Raw genomic sequence first — 20,737 nt, forward strand, 5'->3', positions numbered from 1 at the left:
ATCCAATGGCAGGCATGTGAGTGTATAGGGCAGGTCTGGAGCCCCCTGTACCCCTTGTACATGTGCCAAGGCCTTCCTGATGGAGCACAATTTGAGATACCACCCAGCTTCCTGTCTTGCCTCCTGCATAGCTGGGCACCAGCCTGAATGCCAGAAATTGATGCTGCTAGTTGGGAAGATTCATGCTCTCCCTCCACTAACACCATCCTCACCCTTACTATGTCCCACAGAAGCCAAAAGCATGGGCAAGGCTCCCCAGAGTACCAGCCGCTACCCCAAGGAAGTGAGCCAGGGATGGTCCACCAGCCACAGACCAGACCAGACATAGTCTACCAGCCATGGAAGGTCCAGCAGGCATGGAGAGTCCATCAGATATGGTCCTTGGCCACACACAAAAAGCCCACCAGTCATGACCACGGCCTCCTCCCAAGGAAACACCAGACAACCTGCGATATGCTCAGAGTCCGGCAGTAAGTGTGTGTCAGCATCTGTCTCTCATGGGAATGGGATGCCTTCCCCTGGACCCTTAATCACACTTTCCCCATCATGGAGAGGACATGAACAGGGCTCTGTGGCTGCTCTGTGAATTTTCTCACAGCCAAGACATGTGAGAACCAAGAGAAACAGTTAACACAATAGGAAGCTGATCCATGTGTGACCTTCTGTTGACTAAACGCAGTGTCAACAATGAAGTCTGCTCTACAACATTATATTCTAATGAAAAGTTCCAGGTTAGGGGCCTGTGAGGTGGCAGTAGAGGTAAGGTGTCTGCCTTGCAAGCGCTAGTCAAGGAAGGACCGAAGTTCGATCCCCCAGTGTCTCATATGGTCCCCCCAAGCCAGGGGCAATTTCTGAGCGCTTAGTCAGGAGTAACCCCTGAGCATCAAATGGGTGTGGCCCCCCCCCCCAAAAAAGTTCCAGGTTAGAGAAGCCTGGAGCCTGGGTGACCCATGTGACCCGGGTTTGCAACGGCTCTGACGCCAGAGGCCAACACTGGCCTCAAGCTGTGGTCTGTGAAAGCTCCTCACTATGGAGCAGACAAGGATCTGATCCACCAGCACTGTAGGCTCAGGATTGTTGCTGTTGGGGCCTTGAAGCTGAAAACATCTTGGGTGCAAAATCACCAGCCACCCTTTCCCACTGGCCACCATTTCTTTGGCCACCTGTTGAAGACCTCCTGCTGACAACTGGTCTCCTCTCTCATTCCCATGAATCTCCTGGGGTCTCAGGGGCAGCAACAGCCCAGTCCTGATCTTCCCAGGGTTTTCCAGACATGGATATGGGTACAGGTTTGTCATTCCAAAGGGAAGGAGACAAGAGAGGAATGGTGGATGCTCCATTGCACTCAGGAACCCCCCCCCCCCCCGCCCCACCTCACAGCTGGGCAGAGAAGGAAAGCAAAGGGAGCCAGGACGAGGCTGCAGGAGGCAGTGATAACTTGGACCTGGTCACTCTCCCCTAGGAATGAGGAGGTGGGAGCATATCCCAGCCTGCCCCAGAGCCCTGGTCACCCAAGAACTGGGGAGACTGGCAGAGCCACCCCCAAAGAGGTGCCATGTCTCCATGGCCATGATTCAGGAGCAAGTCAGCCCCTGCCCTGCCAGGGGGAATGCCTGGTCCAAGACCCCAAGGCTGAGCTGAGGAGAGGCCTGAACCCCCTGGGATTTGTCTAGCAGTCAGCCCTTGCTGGGGGGCCAGAAGATACTATGACTGGGCACATGTAGAGCCAGGTAGGCCTGGGAGGGGCTTGCAGGCAAGGATACCAGGGCACCTGGGGGCAGGTAACTGTGAGTGGGGTCAGTGACCTTGGCACCCCTCCCCAAACAGGAGGCTGGAGGCAGGGAATGGAGCTTCCTGGGCAGTTCACAGGAGCAAAACACTTTTCAGATGCAGGCATGAAGCTGAGTTAGGAGCAACTACATGAAGGAGAAAAAGCTCAGACCCTCCTCCTTCCATAGCCCCTTCAGCCCCTATGTTCCTCCCTGCTCCAGAATCTGAATTCTCCCCTTCTTGAAGGGGAGTCAGGCTGGTGTGGGGTATTACAACCACCCATCATGCAGCCTTGAGCAATATCAGAGAGACAACCCCCCACCCCAAGCACTAGGCCAGGAAGTTTGTAAACCCCACCAGGTGCAGAAGTAAAATGAAAAAGCTCAAGGTGTCTGTGCTCTGGGGTCTCCACAGAAGGAGCAAAAGTAGCTACATGGGTTTCCAGGGGATAGTTGTGGGGGGACAGACCCAGGTTCCATTCTGGGCTGGAAGGGGCTGGGGAGCGAAGCTGCTGCTTGACAGACTGAGGACAGAGCCGGAAGATCCCTGGAATTAGAGAATTTGGGGTAAAGAGAGGTTCATGGCTTTACCATCTTGGGGGAGACACGGCAAATCCACAAGCATGCACTGGGAAGGGAGGCAGGTGGGGGCAGGAAAGAAGAGTTGTGCAGTTAACTGGCAAAGGTGCCTTTGGGGACCAAGTGGGCATCTAAACTGACGCCCCATGCACTGGCTGTGTCCTTGAGTTCTGTGGTCCTGTGAGGAGTGGGGACGCTCACAATCACATACATGCCACCACACACCTCTGCTGGATGCAATAAGTCACATCACGGGTGAGGGCCATCAGGGCGGCCTCCACCCAGCCCATATATTTCCCATGAGCCCAGGGACCTGGCTAGGGTCCAGTGGGAGAATTCTTGAGACCAAGTCTGTGTGTTCTGCAGAAGGTGCAAATGAACTGGAACTGTCCTGAGGGCTGGCTCAGCCCCAATGGTTGGGATGGCTATGGAGTCTGACTTGATGCTGGCCCAATTCTCTCACCTCTTGTGGGCAGGATTGGGGTCTGGCCATGAGAATGGTGGACTCTGGCCAAGAGTGCAATGGGAAGGGCCTGTCCTGGGGGCTCTCACGTACATGGGGAGACACTGTCCAGAGCAGAAGACAAAAATCCTCTTGACTTTTCCAGTTTTGTTTTGGGTGTGTCCAGGGCTTATTCCTGGCTGTGTTAAGGGATCGCTCCAGGCAGGGCTTGGGGAACCTATGGAGGGCTGGGGAATGAACCGGGTCAGATGTATATAAAGCAGCCTCAGATGAGGTGGTGGAGAGTCATTGAGTGGTAGAGAGCATGCCTCACCCTAGCCGGTCCTCCAGCGGTTTCTGGTAACTCATGGAGAGCTCCACAGAGCCATATGCTTTCCCCTGACCACCGCAGAGATTGAGGGTGTCTTTGGAAATGTCTCTGCCACATGGGAATTGGGTGTTCAGGGGTCAAGGGTCACCAGGAAGCATCCCCCTGGAAAATGGAGAATGTACACAATGGGCCACAAAGCACTTCAAAGTTCTTCATGACCCTATGATACGGGGGTGTGTCAGGTGATTTACTCTATTCTGGCTAGACTGGGGCTAGAGAGATGGTTCAGCGGGTAGGGCAGTCAGTCCCTGGCATCCCACCTGACTGCCCCCATGCCCACCAGGAGTGATCCTGAGTGCAGAGCCTGGAGTAAGCCCTAAACACGGTTGGGGGTAGCCCCCAAACAAAACAAAGTCTGAACTGGGATACGGAGGAGGAGCCAGGAACCCACAGGGAGGGGTTTGCATCTTGCAGTAAAGTGAGGGGACTCAGAATGGGGAGGGGGGGCACTGTAATGCAGGTGAGGAAGAGAGGATTTGCAACCTGGCTGGTTTCTCTTTATTCCTCTTTCCTGCTTCCTCTCAAAGGCTCAGCTCAAATCCTGTAGAGACTTTTGGTAATGGCCTTCTCTTGATTACATTTCCTGCCCACGTCTGCCAGGTGGGCCTGTGTTCTGCTGAGAATTAAACACTCTGGGCCCAAGTCTGGTCTTAGCCACTTAGTCCTGCTGGCCTCCCTCCTTATATACTTCCCTTCCCTGGGACTCACTGAGTGGGCAGAGGCGTGATGAGGGTGCCAGCACATACCACATATGTTTGTCTCTGGAGACAGGTACAAGTGTAACGTCTGGGTTGGGATCTGACCTGGCCTCTCCTGCCTCATCCAGGAGGGCAGAGAAGCAGCTTGCAAATCTGCTGCAAAGTGATGATCCCGAGGGGCTCCCAGGGAGAGAATACTGTGACTGGCTCTGCCTCTGGCCAGCTCGCTCAAACCACACCACGACCACCGCAAATACACATACATGGGGCAGGGAAGGAGGCAGGCAGAGGTAAGAAAACGTGTCTATGACAGCTCTGTGGCACACCAGACTCACGCCAGATGTTAGAAAAGCAGCAAATTCACACGGAATCCGTCCGTGCCATGAAACCCACCACAAAACCCGCCGCATCAACCAGCTTCTCCCGCGGGGAAGGCAGAGCCGAGAATCTGCCTGTGTCTCCACTGTAGCAGCTCTGAGTCCCAAGGAAGAAGACAGTCAGTGAGGCCCTCCTTTACTGCTCCCCCTGTCCTCCCTGTCTCACTCCACACTCAGAGGGAACGCTGTCAGCCCGGCCATGCCAGTGCCGAGAAAGCACGTCAGTGGCAGAACTGGGCGATCGGGATTTACACTGCCCCAGGCTCGCAGCTGTTTTCTGTTCATGGATTCCTAGCTCAGGGGAGTGGGGGTGTGTGTGTTTAATTCTCACTCATAACTCTGCGCCCTTGTGAGCTGTGACCTTGTCATTGCACCCATCATAAGACGGACTGTTCAGGATTGTGCTCTCTCTGCATGCGCCTGTTTAATCCTTTCTCTGGCAGTCCAATTCTCAGGCACAGCCTGGGTTAAGCATCCGCCAGGGGTATGTGTGGGACCATAACCTGGCCATGTCTTCACATTCGGTTAAACCTCGATCTGCTGAGAGCCTGGGCCATGGAGTGGGTGTTTGTGGCTAGCAGTGGGGCCCAGAGGACAGGCACTTGGTTTTCCTGAACTCTGGGAAATGATGCTTCCAATGGGCCAGGCTGGAGGCTCATTCTACCTGCAGTGATGCATCCTATCCTACCTGGGATCTCCCTGTATGCATGGCGGCTACATTTCATCTCAGCCATGGGCTAGTCCTGGGTACTCTCTTGGCAGTGGTCTCAGTTCCCTACCCTCCCTCTGCCTCTGGAAATAGTTCTAGAACAGAGTCTTCTGAGTCTGCATTCCGAAGGCATAGCTCAGAGCTAGCGATCCATGCAATGCACGTCCATCCACTGTTTCCACATCAGAGCAGGGGTGGAACCTAGGGTAGGTGGCACCGCCTCAGAGCTCTGTGCCCTGCACACACATTAGACATATGTCTATGTATCGGAGCTCTGTGCATTGATACATGTACACAGACATGCACGCCTACACACGTGTGCACCAGAGCTTACTGCCCCACATTAACACACGCACACATGTTACTGCAGATGCAGGGAGTCCTAGAGGAGAGGCACTGGCCAAAGTCAGTCGAGGAACTTTGGAGTCCAGACTGTGCCTCCGTGTGCTGTGATGGTGGTGAAAGAAGTTTTCACACGTGTGGGGTGAAAAGCTGAGGTCAGGGATCCCCTCCAGCAGCCTGTGGCCGGCAGATGCACTGTCTCCCCTCCTCCTGCCATAATGTCAGCACCCACAGTCAGCACCTCCAGCCAGAACAAGGGCTGCCAGCTTTACTTTGGGGAAGAGCAAGGGGGAGGCTGAGCCAGGGCAGCTCTGAGTTCTGGGGGAGGGGTCAAAATCACCCCGTGAAGTCAAAACTAAAACTCGGAGGGCAGACATTATTTTAATGGATACAGATAAATGAGTAGAAATAATTGGACTCAGCAAGTAGAGCCTAGGTCCAATGCTACCAGAAACAGTGAGGGCAATGGGCAGGCAGGCAGCCCCCACACCATCTGCTGTCTAGAGGTAGGGGGTGTGCAGGTCTGACAGATGCAGGAACCTTCAGTTCAACCCCTGAGGTGCCTGAGACCCTCCCAATGGATCTCAAGGCATCCCTGCCGTGGTCAGGGTCCCTCCCAGAACTCAGAACCAGGTTACTCTAAATCCTAGCACCCCTCTCCCTCCTTCTCTTTTGCTCTGGAAGCCAAGCATAGGGGGGTAGGGGGGAAGTGTTGTCTTCACAATGACACGAGAGGTGCAGAGAACCACAATAGCCAGTTTATCTGAGTACAAACTATTCTACATCACATAAAGCAAAGGGATGCTCTTTAATGGAGCCATCCACCTAGCCCCCGCCTATCTATCTGCCTATCCATCCCATCTGCTAATCTATCTATCCATCTCTCACTCATCCATCATTCTACTGTCCATCTGTCCATCTACCCATCTCATCCATCCTATCCACTATCCATTCATCCACCAATCTGTTCATTCACCAACCCATCTATGTGGTACCAGGGAAGGAACCAGCCTTTCATATGTGCTGTGGATACTTTACAACAGACTCATCTCCCCAGCCTCATTACAGCTCTTTTAAAAACACATCCCTATCCATCTTGATCAGCACTCAGAATTTCAGATGAACATTCTAAGAATATTCACAGGAGCTTTCATATTCTCATATACTAGAAAAAGAAGAGGAGGCCCATTGTAATAGGGGGAAAAGCAAAGAAGCTCAAATAAGCAATATTAAAAAAAAAAAAAGCCCTTGTTTGAATTCTGTACCATGCAAACATCCTACTGCTTAAGTTACTAACCCTGCTAGATCTTCTACTCAGGGCCTGAGATCCGATCATTTCCCCATCATAACCATTTGCCTGTGTCAATGGAAAATAAAAAGAGAAATGAGTCTATAAGGGAGACACTGCATTGGGTGAGCTGGGAGTGAGGTGGAACATGCATGAGAAAAGCCCAGTGTGTGAGTGGAGGGGGGCACACAAAAACTGGGAGAAGCTGAACATCTCAGGCCTAAAGTCATATTATCACAAGAAGATGAGACACAGCAGGGTCAGTGACCAGACATGCTGGTTTTTCTGGGGTGCAAGGCCAAGCCACAGCAGGAACTGAGCTCTCCTTGTAGCTCTTCTCACTCCTGAATCATACTGTGAAGTCTTGGCTGGTGGGTGGATCTAGTCCCTCAGCCTTCCTCATGCTCTACTCCACCTCTGTGAGGGCTCCAGGGTCAGGACACACATTTATGGTAACCATCAACCCACAGGAGAGATGCAGTGGGAGGCACCAAGGAGCATGCCTGAGGCTGGACAAATACCAGCATGGAAACTGAGGGTTGAATCTCCAGGCTATATTCCTGTGGCCGAGATGTAGGGCAAAGACTTCTGGCAGTGCAAGAAAAGCAAAGAGAAACTTCCAGAAAGGTGCAAAGCAGAACTGAGTGTAGGACTCTCCAGGCCTGGTCTTGCTCCTGGAAGCAGGGGCTAAGGGCACAGTCCAGCATCAGAAAAATGCTTCTAAGTCAGAGGGACTGCCCTTTTCCTGGGGGAAATGGTTCTGGGTCAGAGGAACTAGCTTTCCCCTGGAAAAATGATTCCAGGTCAAGAGGACTACTCTTCCCTGGGGAAAAGGTTCCAAGTCGAGGGGACCAGTCCAACTCTGGGGAGAATGGTTCCAAGTGAGGAGGACAGGTCTTCCTTTGATTGGGATGGCAGGCCAAAGTCTCTTTGCCAGAGTTCCTGGTGTGATTTGGCTTCCCTGCCCCCAATCCTCTCATGCTATATTCACTTTGGCTGGTCCCACACATGCCTTGAGGCTGGTGCTCAGAACCCCCGGGAGGGGGCGCCCAGGCACTGGAGAGGGCAGAGTCCCTGGCCCGTCCTGACAGATGGCAGGTCCTCCTGCCAGTTTTCTGCATGGCTGTGGAAAAGCAAAGGTTAGTCTCACACCACTCAGGCCACACACAGGCAAGGCCAGCAGCTCACCCAAGAGAAGGGGCCCGCAGATTCCATGTCCAGATGAGCCTGTCGGGACAATGGGAAGTGAAGCAGGGAAGAGAGTTGAAAAAACACAGCAAGTGCAGTGATCAGAAGGAAACATCAAGCAAAAGAGACTGCGGAGCCATGGCAACTCTCCCTCCTGAATGTTGGGGTCACCTGTGTGTTTGGTTTGGAGGCACACCTGTGGGTGGTGTTCAGGATTGATTCCTGGCTCTGGGCTTAGGGATTATTCCTGGTGAGGGCCAGTGAGGGCCACATGGGTGTCAGGATTGAACCTCGGTAAGCCGCGTACAAAGCAAGTGCTTTCTCTGCTGTACGATCTCTCCAGCTCCACCTTTTGCATCTTTTAAGATGATTTAGATTCATGAAACCATCACCAGAGTAACGGAAGGTGACTGGCCAGAACTGCTGATTTCAGGAAATGTGCATAGACTTTTCCTTCTGTTAAGGGTGAAAGATGTTGTGTGTGTTGTGTGTGTGTGTGTGTGTATTTAGGTTTTACATCTTTGGGGGGGGGTCACACAGGCAGCAGTGGCAAGACCCACATATGGTGCTGGGGGTCAAACCTAGGGGTTCTACTCACACAAAACTCCCACCCTTGGAAACCAGTTCCCTGCCCCATTGTACAACCTATGATGCCCCAGATGGGAGTTAGTTCTGGGAGGTTCAGCTGCATACAGGCCACAGGAAAAGAAGCTCCCAGTGCTTGAGAGCTTGATTCTCTCTGCAGACCTCAGGAAAGTTGAAAATGAGAGGTAAGAGCTCAGATCAGAACCTACAAAACCCAAAGTCTTGAATATCAAGAGGGCCTGATTTCACCTGGAAGTGGTGCAGAAGATGCCTCCCCCTGAGGAGGGGTCCTAGCCCAACAATAGAACTTGGGGGGGGGTACTTTCCAGAGGAATCAGAGTTCTAACAAGTGTCTTATTGTACCACGACTGCTCCAAACAGACAAATAGGGTGCAGAGTGGTGGCTCAAGGCTGTAGCTTTTGCTTCCTTGGCAGGAGGGCCCAGTTCAATCCCCAGTACCACAGGGTCTCTTAAGCCCAGGCTCTGAGCACTGCTAGGGAGATCCACGCAAAAAATCAATTTAAAAAGAGGCTGTAGGGACAGCACAGCAGGGAGAGCATTTGCCTGTGTGTGGCTAATCTGGGTTAAATCTCTGGCACCCCATATGGCTCCTTGAGCCAGCTGTAGGCTGACAGGGTGGCTCTGCAGTTTTCTGGGGGGCATACAGGGTCCCCTAGAGCTGAGCAGCAAATTCTAAGTATTCTAAGAGGTAGGAGATTCCACTCCCTGCACACAGGGTGAGATGGACAGGACAGGGAGTGTCCCCGTCCCATGCCTTCTCGAAGAGTCTTCAACCCTCTCTGGACCCTTCAACCTTCTCTGGACTCTTCAGCATCCTCTGGACCAGGGATAATATCCCTCACCCCATCCAGGAACCTCTGAGCACATGACCACTTGGCTGCCTGCAGAAAGGGGTGGAGGAGGGCACAGACAGGACCATCCTCTGGGCACTGACCCGCCGGCTGCTACGGCTCCCCAGGGACATGTGATCCTCATCGTCAGAGGCCTGGGGAGAAAGAATGAGAAGGGCTTTGAGGACCAGTGTGGCTGGAAGTCCAGATTCTAAGGATGCATGGTGGGACCCAGCGGCATTATGGGGCAGTAGTGCAGGGGCCCAACCACCTGGGTGGGATGAGGTCCCCCACCTCACTCGTGCAGGTCTGCTCTCAGCGTCCAGACACAGGGCCTATTTCTGGGTCCAGCAGTGTGAGGCAACACTGCAGCAGCCTGTGGCATGGGGTCGGTGACCCATAGACACAGCCTCAAAACACCCAGTTCTTCAAACAAGCCAGGGAAGCCGGATGGAAAAGGGGATAAAATCATGAGGATGTGAGAGAGTGCAGACACATCTCAGGCCCACTCCTAGCAGAGTCAGATGTCAGGCTCCTGGCCAGGAACTGGCCCCATCAGCTGGTGCTTCTGTTTTCCATAAAGGCAACTTGAATATTAAAATCAGTCCCAAGGTGGGGAAGAGGAGAAAGGGCAGAAGAAGGAGTGCTGATCCAGGGGTACTGACCCAGGGGTGTCTCCTAGACCGGTGGGAGCAGCGTTCACTGTCTTCCTGCCGAAGTACCAAGAAGGGAAGGTCAGAAGGATAGACAGAAAGACAGATGAACAGCCCATCCATAACCCAGCTGTGGCTTCAAAGAAATAGGGTCCTGAAACTGTCCAGAAGTGCCATGAAAGCTGGGGAGGGAAGTGTTTGCATCTAAGGGTAAGTTCAGTTTCCAAGCAGCTGAGCTCATTACAGTTCTGAATATCAGAAAACACTGAGCACAGAATGGGGAGGCATCCTCACCTTTGCAACCTGGCCCTAACCTCTGCCATCCCATCCCTCACCTTTAGTTGTTGGTTCTTACTTCTGCATCCAGGCCTCATCTCTGCCTTTCCAGGCTCACCTCTACATCCCAGCCTCACCTCTGTACTGCAGCCTCACCTCTGCCATCCCATCTCTCTCCCAACCCGGCATTTGGAAGCCTCCCACTTTCCCCACAGGTCCTCCCTGCCTTTGGGGGGGGGGAGGTCAGATGAGAAAAGTAATAAAGAGGGTAGCTAGTCTGTTCCACCAATGCAGGGACTTTCAAGAATGCTTCTCTTTCACATGATCCTATCTTTTAAGATGAGGCCAGAGGATCCTATAAAGGAGGAGGCGGGGAGGCTGTGAGGAGCAAGGCCAGGGCCCCTGGGCTGGTAGATGGAGATGGACAAAGCTGGATTTTGTCTGCGCTCAGCTGACCTGGAAGATGAAGCCTCTGGACTGTTCTATGGGACCCACCCTCAACTCAGGAGCTGTGGAGACCTCCACAAGACCTGGCCTGGGCACCCCAGGGCCCAGATCCTTCCAAACAGACCAGAGTCCAGGACTGGACTTGCCAAGAAGACCCACTACACCAGGCAGGTTGGCTGTGGCAGCCCAAGCTGAAACTCAAGTTCAACTGGGCTTGTACAATGAAATTGCGCAGGAATCAGATTATAAACCCTGAATTTCCACAGGGCGGACCCCAGGCCTATGGACCCCAGGCCTACCATCCACTGCTCGATGTCACCCCACTTCGCATCCAGCCCGTAATATTTCTGAAGACAGAAGGGAGAGAAAATCAGACAAGACATTAAAAGGTCATCGGGCGAGTTATTGCTGCACTCATGCATGCACCAATATTCACACACAAATGCACATTCACATTCGGATACAAACACACACATACTCATGCATAGACACACAAGCCATACCAGGGCTCATGAGGAAAGAGTGAGTGGGTCTGAAAAGGACAGAGATCTCACTCAGCCTGCCTAGGCCCTCAGGCAAGCATGAAACTCAGGTAGAAAGCAGCAGCAGCAGCAGCTGCTGCTGGTGGGGTGGTCTGGAATCTCTGCAGAAGCAACTCTAAGGGCTGCTCCCTTTCTGATGTTGGGGATCTCTGTGGACCTCCTGCCTCCCTAACCCAGCCCCTACATTCGAGCTGCTTTTGCCTTCATTGTTGCGACTCTGGGAAGCCACCATAGACTGAGCAGATGCAAGGCAGGACAAGTCCTTGGAGTGTGGAGTATAGGGTCCAAGAATTTGGGAAGCTATGACTACAGCTATGTGGGTGTGGTAAAGGCCACTCGGGGCAGGAGGAAGCTTTGTTGCATGCTCTGGTCTCCCATCTCTATCCTCCACAAGGACCCACCATGAAGTCTCAGGCCTCTGCCTACAGGGGTGCAAAGCACCCCCAGACTCACTATGTGGGTGGCTCCATTTAGGAGGGGCCAGATGCAGGGACATGGCCCTGCCATGGGAGGAAGATATGCTGAAGAAAGACCACCCAGAGGGTGTACTCGCCATTACACTCATAAGGGGTTGGTGCAGGCCTCTGAACTCAAGATCATGCCAGGGACTTGCTGAGTCAGAGCTCAGAGTGGAAGCATCCCTGAGTTATGTGCTGCACTGGGGCGGGGGGGGGGGGAGTGGGGGAGAGGAGTGAGCGGAGTGGGAGAAGGAGAAAATGAGAGAGGTGATAGCAGATCCATCTCCCCAAGTCTGAGAGTCCCAATAAGGCCATGTAGCTCTGACTTCCATGACTGCAGCAAAGCTTGAAGCAAAGTCCCTCATCTGGTTCCCGGGTGGTTTCACGGACAGTTGTGGCCACACACACTCTCTCTCACTCCATAGGATGCCCACCACACCCTGTACCTCCCAGCCCAGCAATGCCAAGAACTTGGTGCAGTTAGTCACAGCAGCACAGCAAACTCTGAGCACCGGGCCCAGGGCACAGCCAGGTTAGCTGGTGAGGCATGCGCAGAGCCTGGGTCCCACGGAGAGTGGATAGTCAGCAGGACGGGACCATGACAGCGAGTGTCTCTGGGGCTCTCCTTCTGAGACAACTGCTCAGACCAAGCTTCAACAGTGTTATCTATTTCCGGGAAGCTGTTCGGAAGAAATGGGGTGACCTTGGGGCCAGAATGACAGGACAGCGGGTAGAGCACTTGCCTTGTACACAGCCTGCCCAAGTTTGTTCCTCAGCATTCCATACAGTCCTCAGAGCTTACCAGGTGGGATCCCCAAGCACGGAGCCAGGAATAAACCCGAAACAAACAAAAAATAGGATGAGGAGAGGTCGGAATGGTGGCACGTTGGTAGGGTGTTTGCCTTGCATGCAGCTGACCTAGGATGGACCTCAGTTTGGTCCCCCAAACCAGGAGCATTTCTGAGCTCATAGCCAGCAGTAATACCTGAGCATCATCGGGTGTGGCCCAAAATGTCCAAAAAAAAAAAAAAAAAAGAAAAAAAAAAAGATGAGATGACCTAGAAACAGGCATAAAGGAAGGAGCTAAAATGAACAGGGCTGGGGGCAGGGGAAGGAGGTTGCGAGCCCACGCCCAGTCCCACCTTCACCCCTGACCAGCTCATTTAGGCTCCAAGCAGGGCTTGGAACTCCTAGGGCCACAGAGCATGAGTACTAGGCATGCAAACCTCAGGACAAGAGTCCAGAATCTGCTGGGTGATTTTTTTGTTCCCTCAGGACAGAAGTGATTGACAGGGAGCTGGGGAGGTGAAAGAAGGCAGGGAGATCAGGGAGATCAGGGTGGCCACACCTGGTAGATTGGGGTCACTCTTGACAGGGAAGACAGTTCCCCATGCACCCCTAAATTATTTCTTCACTATTTATTTCTTTGGGACCATGAAGATAGCTCAAAATACTGGAGTACAGACTGTTATCCAAGTATGGCCATCCCCCATCTCCTCCCTCCATCCTTCTACTTTTCCACCCTCTCTCTCTCCTCCCTCCCTCCCTTCCTCCCTTCCTTCTTTCCTTCCTTCCTTCCCTCCTTCTTCCCTCCTTCTTTCCTCCCTCCCTCCTTCCTTTCTTCTTCCCTCCTTCCTTCCCTCTCTCCTTTCCATCCCTCTCTTTCTTCCTTCTTTTTCCTCCCCCTCCCTCCTTTCTTCCTTCCTCTCTCCCTCTCTCCCTTCTTTCCTTCTTCCTTCCTTCCTTCCTTCCTTCCTTCCTTCCTTCCTTCCTTCCTTCCTTCCTTCCTTCCTTCCTTCCTTCCTTCCTTCCTTCCTGTACCAGGGTTCGAATGTAGGGCCACACACATGTCAGGCATGCGTTGCTGGGTTGCTGAGCCATATCCCTGCCGGGCACTAAGTAAGTCCTGTCATCTTCCTTTATCTTCTTATCTGCTCTTAAAGAAAACCATATCTATTTGTTATCTAGGAAGTAATGAATGCATATTATTTATCCAGAAGCCATTCTGGATTAAGTAACAGAGTGTACTCAGTCCCTGGAAAGACGCCCTGGTACATGCTGCAAAATCAGGTTAACTTGTTTTGCTCTTCAATTTCTGCATCTGGTTTCCAACATCTGAGCTCAGCTGCATCTACAGAACAGTGATGCACCCTGGCATGAGGGGCGGCGGGTGGCCTTATTTCAAGTGATTGGATTTTATTGTTCAACCACCTTTTTATTTCTTTATTCAGAACTTTCATTCACTATATAATACATCTTTATTGTTTGTTTGTTTGTTTTGGGGCCACTACCCAGCAGTACTTGGGTTACTCCTGGCTAAGCATTCAAGGCTCACTCTAGGCAAGCTTGGGTGAGTGGTATGGAGTGCTGCAGAATCAAACCTGGTTTGGTCATGTGCAAGGCAAAAGCTCTCCCTGCTGTACTATTGTTCCGGTTCTATAAAAAAAAATACCTCTGTATGATAATCTGCTTTAAAATGTTGAGGGCCGTTTTTTAAAGACTATGTGAAAAGATCATCTCTTTAATACATCCAGAGGGGTTTCCAAACTCTGGAGTGTGATTTTATTGCCTAGAATTATTGTCATTCTCAAAGAAATGATTTTCAAATTTCTTGAGGAAAATGGAGATGAGATGTGTGTTGTGCACAGAACTGAACCCAGTGGGCCGGGGCTTTCAGTGGGAACGAAGCACTGTGACTCAAGCCAAGCAGGGAGGGCCAGGTTTTGGCTCGGTGGCAAGGGCATGCAAACACTGCAGGAAGAAAGCGCCTACCTTTTGAACCTGATATATCTATAGAAAAGGGCAAAAGATACAGGAAAGAATTAGAAAAACAGAAACAATTCATAGCAGAAGCAACAGAAAGAGAAGTGGTACCTGAAATCAAGGACAAAAGCCATGTTGGGAAAAATGGTCCTTGGCAAGAGGCATGTGTGAAAACTCAGGGATGCCTCATTGATTACGAATCATAATTTATTTTCATTATTTCATTAGAGATTCTGATGAACTGTGGGCAACACCTCCTGGGGGTCCTAGGCCCCACCAGGTCTGCAGAGCCTCAGGCAGTAACTGGAAGGTAATTCAACTTCAACCTTAAATTCCTTCCCACCCAGGTGAATTAACCAAAGTACAGTAACTACCAGTTAGTAAACCAAAATGGGCAAAATACCGTAACTTTCCATTGTCAGTGGAAAGTCAACAGGCAAATTCACACAGAGTGAAAACAAGATTTCATGATCTGATTCAAGCAGATGCAAGCAGAACACCGGGAAACAGCTCACCCCAGAAACTAGAGCAAAGATGAAGCTCGCTAGGAACAAGTTTACCAGGGTACTTGCCCAAATTCATTAGCTGGTGGCAGAGGTTTGCCCAACATCAGGAAGATTGGTCATGGCTTCATTCACTCAGTCATTCATGTAACAAAAGTTTCCGAAATGGTGATATGAGAAACTTGGCAATTTCTGGTCTCACATATTTTACTATCCCAATGACATGTGACACAACCATCAAAAGCTGTACTGACAGTAATAATGCCCCACACGGCCCTGTCATTATTAGAACCCCCATTACAAAGGAATCCTCTGTCCTTATGGTAAGCAGCAGACCCCTGGGATACCAGGCAGAATGGAAGGTTCCAGACCACTGAGGCTGGCTCTTTAATAGCCCACAGTCCCATAAGGGGCCTGCAATAGGACCTCCCCCTCCAGCTTGTTACTGAGTATGGCAGGGAGGGGGGCCAGCAAGATGGATTCCCCCATGTCAGTTCAGACCCTCAGGTCTAAAGTCAGAATCTCCTTCATGCACCTCTGCACACTAGTGGGGGAGCCCAGAACAATGGGCTTGTCAGGCCCCCAAACCTGACCCAGCTTCCTGCTCTCCTGTGTCTCCTAGGACACCAAGTCCTGTCCCGCAGTGTAGAAAAACAACATCTGCACACTACCGCATCTGATCTTGCAGTGTAGACAGTCAACACCCACACCGGACACCCTTCCCCTGCAGTAGAGAGAGACAGTGTCCTATCCATTCCAAAGTGTAGACAGACAACATCCAGTACTCAGTACCCATCCTGACCTGCAGTGTAGACCAAATGTTCCCTATCCAATCCAAAGTGTAGAAGACAGCACCCAGCACCCAGGACAGGATGAGACAACCCATCCTGCAGTGTGGACAGACAGCACCCACACTGGGGCCTTTGGTAATGGTCCTGCTCAGAAGTACTGTGATAAGGTGGGTGGCCACAGCCCAAGAAAATGGGGATGTATGGACCAGGGTTCACAGCCACTACGTCACTGCAGCAGCCGCTTGCTGGACTGCCCCCGCATAACAGAGTCATTTCCACTGGATCAACAACTCTGACTAACAAACAGCACTGCCAGCTGGTTTAACCTGAAATCGTGCTGGCAGCTTCTAAAAATAGCCAGGCCAAGATCTGGCAGCAGCAAAGTACAGAGTCCTAAAGGCCTCTCCTGGGTCAGACCCACGGTGGAGGACCACCCTACCACCCCATCCACGGGGTTGAATCAAGCAGCAGCAAGATTAGCACCAGTGTGGCCCAGCTTGGCTAGGTGGTGGCCCACAGGCTGTGTGTAAGGTCCTGAGCTTGGTCCCCACACCAGGGGGACACTCAGGCTGGAGAAACAAAGAGCCTGGCCGGCCTCTGCCACCTGTGGGTCCTTGGGAGCAAGATGCTAACCAGCAAGACTCATGTCGTGTTTGTCAAGCCTTCGGGACACAGCTTCCCACTCAAGCGGTTCTTCCCTTGAAAGTGCTCAGCACCCAGCTGACAGCCCTCACCCTTTCACTACTTCCCTGTGCACAGCGGTCAGTAGGTGTGGCCCTGGAAGTGGTATCCCTGGTAGGGATATCATGATTATGCAGCTTCTTCTCCACGTGCCTGGGATGACCAGGGTGACATCTGGTGAGGATTGCACACCAGGGCCACATAGAGGGCCTCACAAACTACCTCACAGCAGGCCGTACAGTGGATCACACAGTGGGCCACACAGTGACCTCACAAGGTCCATAGAGCAACCTTGCAGAGGGCTACCTTACAGAGGATCACAAAACAGGTCACTGAGTCACACAGCAAGTCTCACACAGGTCACCAGTGTCACGTAGTAGATCACAGAGACTTCACAGCAGGCTTCAGAGTAACCTCACGATGGGTCATATAGTGATCTCACGGTGGCCACATATCAGGCCACATAACAAGTCACACAGTGACCCATGCTGTGGGCCTCTCAGCAGGCCACACCATGGGTCACACAGCATGCCACATAGCGACCTCATAGAGGGCCACACAGATGCTGTCTTAATCTCTTTGGCCCAAAGATTCAGCTCCAGTTAGAGCCTGATGCAGCCATGAGCCTCTGGAAATACTACTAAAGGGGGCAGGGGAAGAGGGATGGTGCGGAATTTAGCTCACAGGGGTAAATCGTTGCTGGGAATCAATTCTCCCTAGAGCTCTGTGACAAGCCTGTGTCGTGGAGGGGCGGGGAGGAGGTATGTCAGGGACACACTCACACATGCATGTACACTTATACTCACACTTGCTCGTTGACACATACATGCATCCATATAGACCTGTACACATAAGCACCATGGCACATACAAATACACTCATACATATAGACTCAAACACACAAACATGCACGCTTCATATACTCAACTACAACAGCACACATGTTCACAGTAACATGGGGAAGACAAAGGATGTCTTGCTGCTCATGTGCCCAGAACCATCTCAGAGCCCACAGAAGCAGGTACCACTCGTAGTGCCTTTCCTCATTCACCTCCTTGGGGCACAGCATAGGCCAGGGGATTGGGCCACCTGCAAACACTCGGCAGGGTCTCGGTAGTGATGGTGCACTCCAGGCCATGACAGCAGCAAAAGGACACATTGGCCTTTCTCCACTTGACACTCCCACTCTGAGACTTGCCCACAGTTGCATCATTGTGGTTCTTAGCGACCTGTCCTGGCCAGGTCCCTCATCCTGGGCTTACGTAAAGTCCACCATTTCCCCCTCAAAATGAACTGTGTTCTGTCCCCACTAGAGAGGGTGCATCCTGCTGTTCATCAGACTTTCCCAGTGTGAACCCACCACAAATCCACTCTCATGTTCCGGCACTTTTCATGTTTCCAATCACACAAGTGCCCCTTGGCTGGGAATGGTCAGAGAAAACTCGTCTTTGAGGAAACTGCAGGAAAAACAATGGTTCAGAAACTGGAGCTCCTTAAAAAATCCTCACTGAAGGCCCAGAGAGATAGCACTGCGGCGTTTGCCTTGCAAGCAGCCAATCCAGGACCAAAGGTGGTTGGTTCGAATCCCGGTGTCCCATATTGTCCCCTGTGCCTGCCAGGAGCTATTTCTGAGCAGACAGCCAGGAGTAACTAACCCCTGAGCACCGCCGGGTGTGACCCCCCCAAAAAAAAAAATCCTCACTGAAAATGGCAGACCCTGACACTGAGAACAGGGGAAGCGAGGGGAAAAGTGGTATCTCTACTCCAGCCCCCTGATTCTACACCAACTGTAGTGCTCAAGACCACTTACTCCTCACTCACCTCCAGCCACCACTGACCTGGCCTGTAGTTCTTCTCTCTTGTCCCCATCACTATAGGGCCACCGGGACAGGAGACGTTAACAACCCACCCTGGCTCCCATCAGGAGTTCCTGTGAATCACAGGCCTAGAAAAAGCACTTGAGGGGAGTGAGATCTCAGGCAGGAAAGGCAGCCACAGATTTGGACTCCTATTTCTTTCAGGACTCTCGTGGGCCATGAGATCATGGTCACATGTCCCCTTTCCTGGGAAGGGGACCAAGAAGACCAGGAGCCATAACATCGACAGCTACTCCCAACACTTTCCATGATACTCAGGCCATGGTGACACCCACAACATTCATGGCCACTCTCCAAAGCCACTTCAGGTGAGAACTTGAGGCCCATGTGATGTGGCCCAGGATGGGAGCAGGTGTGCAAATAGCCATGCTGAGCCTTGAAAAGACTGGACTTCCCTCTCCAGGTGTGGGCCCCAACCCCAACACCCCCACATTGGCCAAGCCTGTGGGCCACACTCCCACTAATAGACATGCCGGATGGGGGATCTTGGATAAAAAATGTGGAATGGCCCCTCTTTACACTTCCTGCTGAGATCCAGCCCTGGCCAGAGTCAGCCCGGGCAGTGCCAAGCTGCCCTTCCCTTGGGCTGCAGGTGTGCAGGATGGCATCTCGGAGTGTAGAGGCCTTCAGGAGTGGGGCTCAAGCATGGCTGGCATCTGTACTATGCACCTCCACCCTGACCTTGGGAAGAGGTCCTAGGATACTGGGCGTGCCAGTGGGGAGCCTGTGTCACCTGCAGAGTCCCCACCCCATGTTCTCCACCCCTCTATGCCCCAAGGTTACCTCCTTCTGTTGCCGCTCCAGCTCCTTCATCCTGATTTCTCGTGCTTCAGCGCGGGCTGCGCGTTTGGCTGCCAGCCGGGCCTCCGCCTGCAACACCAGACCAGGAAATGGCATGAGAAGTGGCCCGGGAACAAAACTCCTCTGGAGGATCCTGCTAGGCAGCTGATAAACAGAAGCGCCCCCCTCCCCTACACACACACACTTGGAAGAGATGAACGTGAGTGGCTAAAAGGGCAATGGCTGGGCGTGCCTGGCCCTGCCTCCATGCCAGCCGACACTATTCTAAGACTTGAGAGATAACGTGCAATGGGCTCGTCTGCCCCTCCTCAAAAGGCCCTATCAGGGGGAAACTGTTACCAGTCCCCACATTTCTAGACCAAGGAACCGAGGCATGGAGAGGGTAAGTAATTCACTTGGGGTCACACAGCCCCAATTTGCAGATTCAAGGCGCTTGCCTGGCTCTAGAGAGGTGACAGGGAGAAACACAGAACTCTGGCCAAGGCCATGCAGATGCCTGACTGCTCCATCCAGAAGCAGGAAGTGGAGGCCCCTGCACCAGTCTACTGGACTGGTGCTATTGGACATTGGGGTTATTGGACATGCAACTGGGCACTTCTAGCCTCATGCTTGCTCCTGACCCCAGTGTCCCCCTGCCCACCCCCATCACACCTGGGGCCAGCATATGGGGCTGCCAGCTGTCCAGGGGAATCTCCATCTTCCCCCCTGTAGTGGGGTCATACATCTGTCCACTCCCACACCACAAACCCCGGTCACAGGCTTTGCATTCTCATGGTCCATGATAATTTCACATGCATCTCTATTCCAGGCCAGCTTCTGGTTGGGGAGGGGCCACAGCAAGAGGCCTGAGAATTGATGTCTCCCCAAAACTGGACCCTCTGCACTGGGCTCATGGAGGGTAGGCCCCTCGACGTACCTGTGTCTCTGTCCTTTCTAGACTCTAATCCGAGGGCCCAGCCTGCCATGGGCTGGCTTGTATCTTCCAAACATTTACTCTGTTACTTAGGTTCATAGGCTATTTATTTATTTATTATTATTATTATTATTATTATTTTTGGTTTTTGGGCCACACCTGGCATTGCTCAGGGGTTACTCCTGGCTATCTGCTCAGAAATAGCTCCTGGCAGGCACGGGGGACCATATGGGACACCAGGATTCGAACCAACCACCTTTGGTCCTGGATCGGCTGTTTGCAAGGCAAATGCCGCTGTGCTATCTCTCCGGGCCGGGCTATTTATTTATTTATTTTGGTTTTGGGACCACACCCAGTGACGCTCAGGGTTACTCCTGGCTAGGCGCTCAGAAATTGCTCCTGGCTTGCGGGACCATATGGGACGCCAGGAATCAAAACCCAGGTTCACCCTGGGCAACCGCATACAAGGCAAATACCCTACTGCCTTGCCTTCGCTCCGGCCCCATGGGCTCTATTGGGGGGTTGCATGTGCTCCTCCACGCATTGCTCAGCGTGTCCAAGGATCATGGCCAAGGACGCTCAGTCCCCCAGCTGACAGTACAGTTCAGGGACACTGCCCCATGGTACAAGCATCTTCCAGGCCAGTAGGGTACACCAGGAGGCCAGAGAGAGCCCTAGCCTGACTAACTCCCCACCCAGGGACAGCCTCTTACCAGCCTTCACAGGTCCCTCCACCAAGAGCTTCCCTCAGACTCATGCACCGGCCCACACCTGTGCTGCGGACAGTTGCAGCTTCCCAAACTGTGTGATGC

At 52.5% G+C, this 20,737-nt stretch overlaps 1 protein-coding gene across 2 annotated transcripts in view; it reads right to left on the minus strand.

The window, feature by feature from the left end:
* The window catches only part of LRRFIP1 (LRR binding FLII interacting protein 1), a 93,938-nt gene that overhangs the window by 29,782 nt on the left and 43,419 nt on the right, over positions 1 to 20,737 (minus strand). Inside the window, exon 2 of one of the 2 annotated variants that reach the window (XM_049773665.1) lies at positions 18,995 to 19,081. In XM_049773665.1, the coding sequence (XP_049629622.1) occupies positions 18,995 to 19,081 (87 nt within the window). Of the gene's footprint in view, positions 1 to 9,324; positions 9,634 to 18,994; positions 19,082 to 20,737 lie in introns of those variants that run through there. The other variant, XM_049773666.1, reaches the window with a different exon arrangement.

The sequence above is a fragment of the Suncus etruscus genome, chromosome 5, assembly GCF_024139225.1.
Source record: "Suncus etruscus isolate mSunEtr1 chromosome 5, mSunEtr1.pri.cur, whole genome shotgun sequence".
In the NCBI taxonomy this organism is placed as follows: Eukaryota; Metazoa; Chordata; class Mammalia; order Eulipotyphla; family Soricidae; genus Suncus; species Suncus etruscus.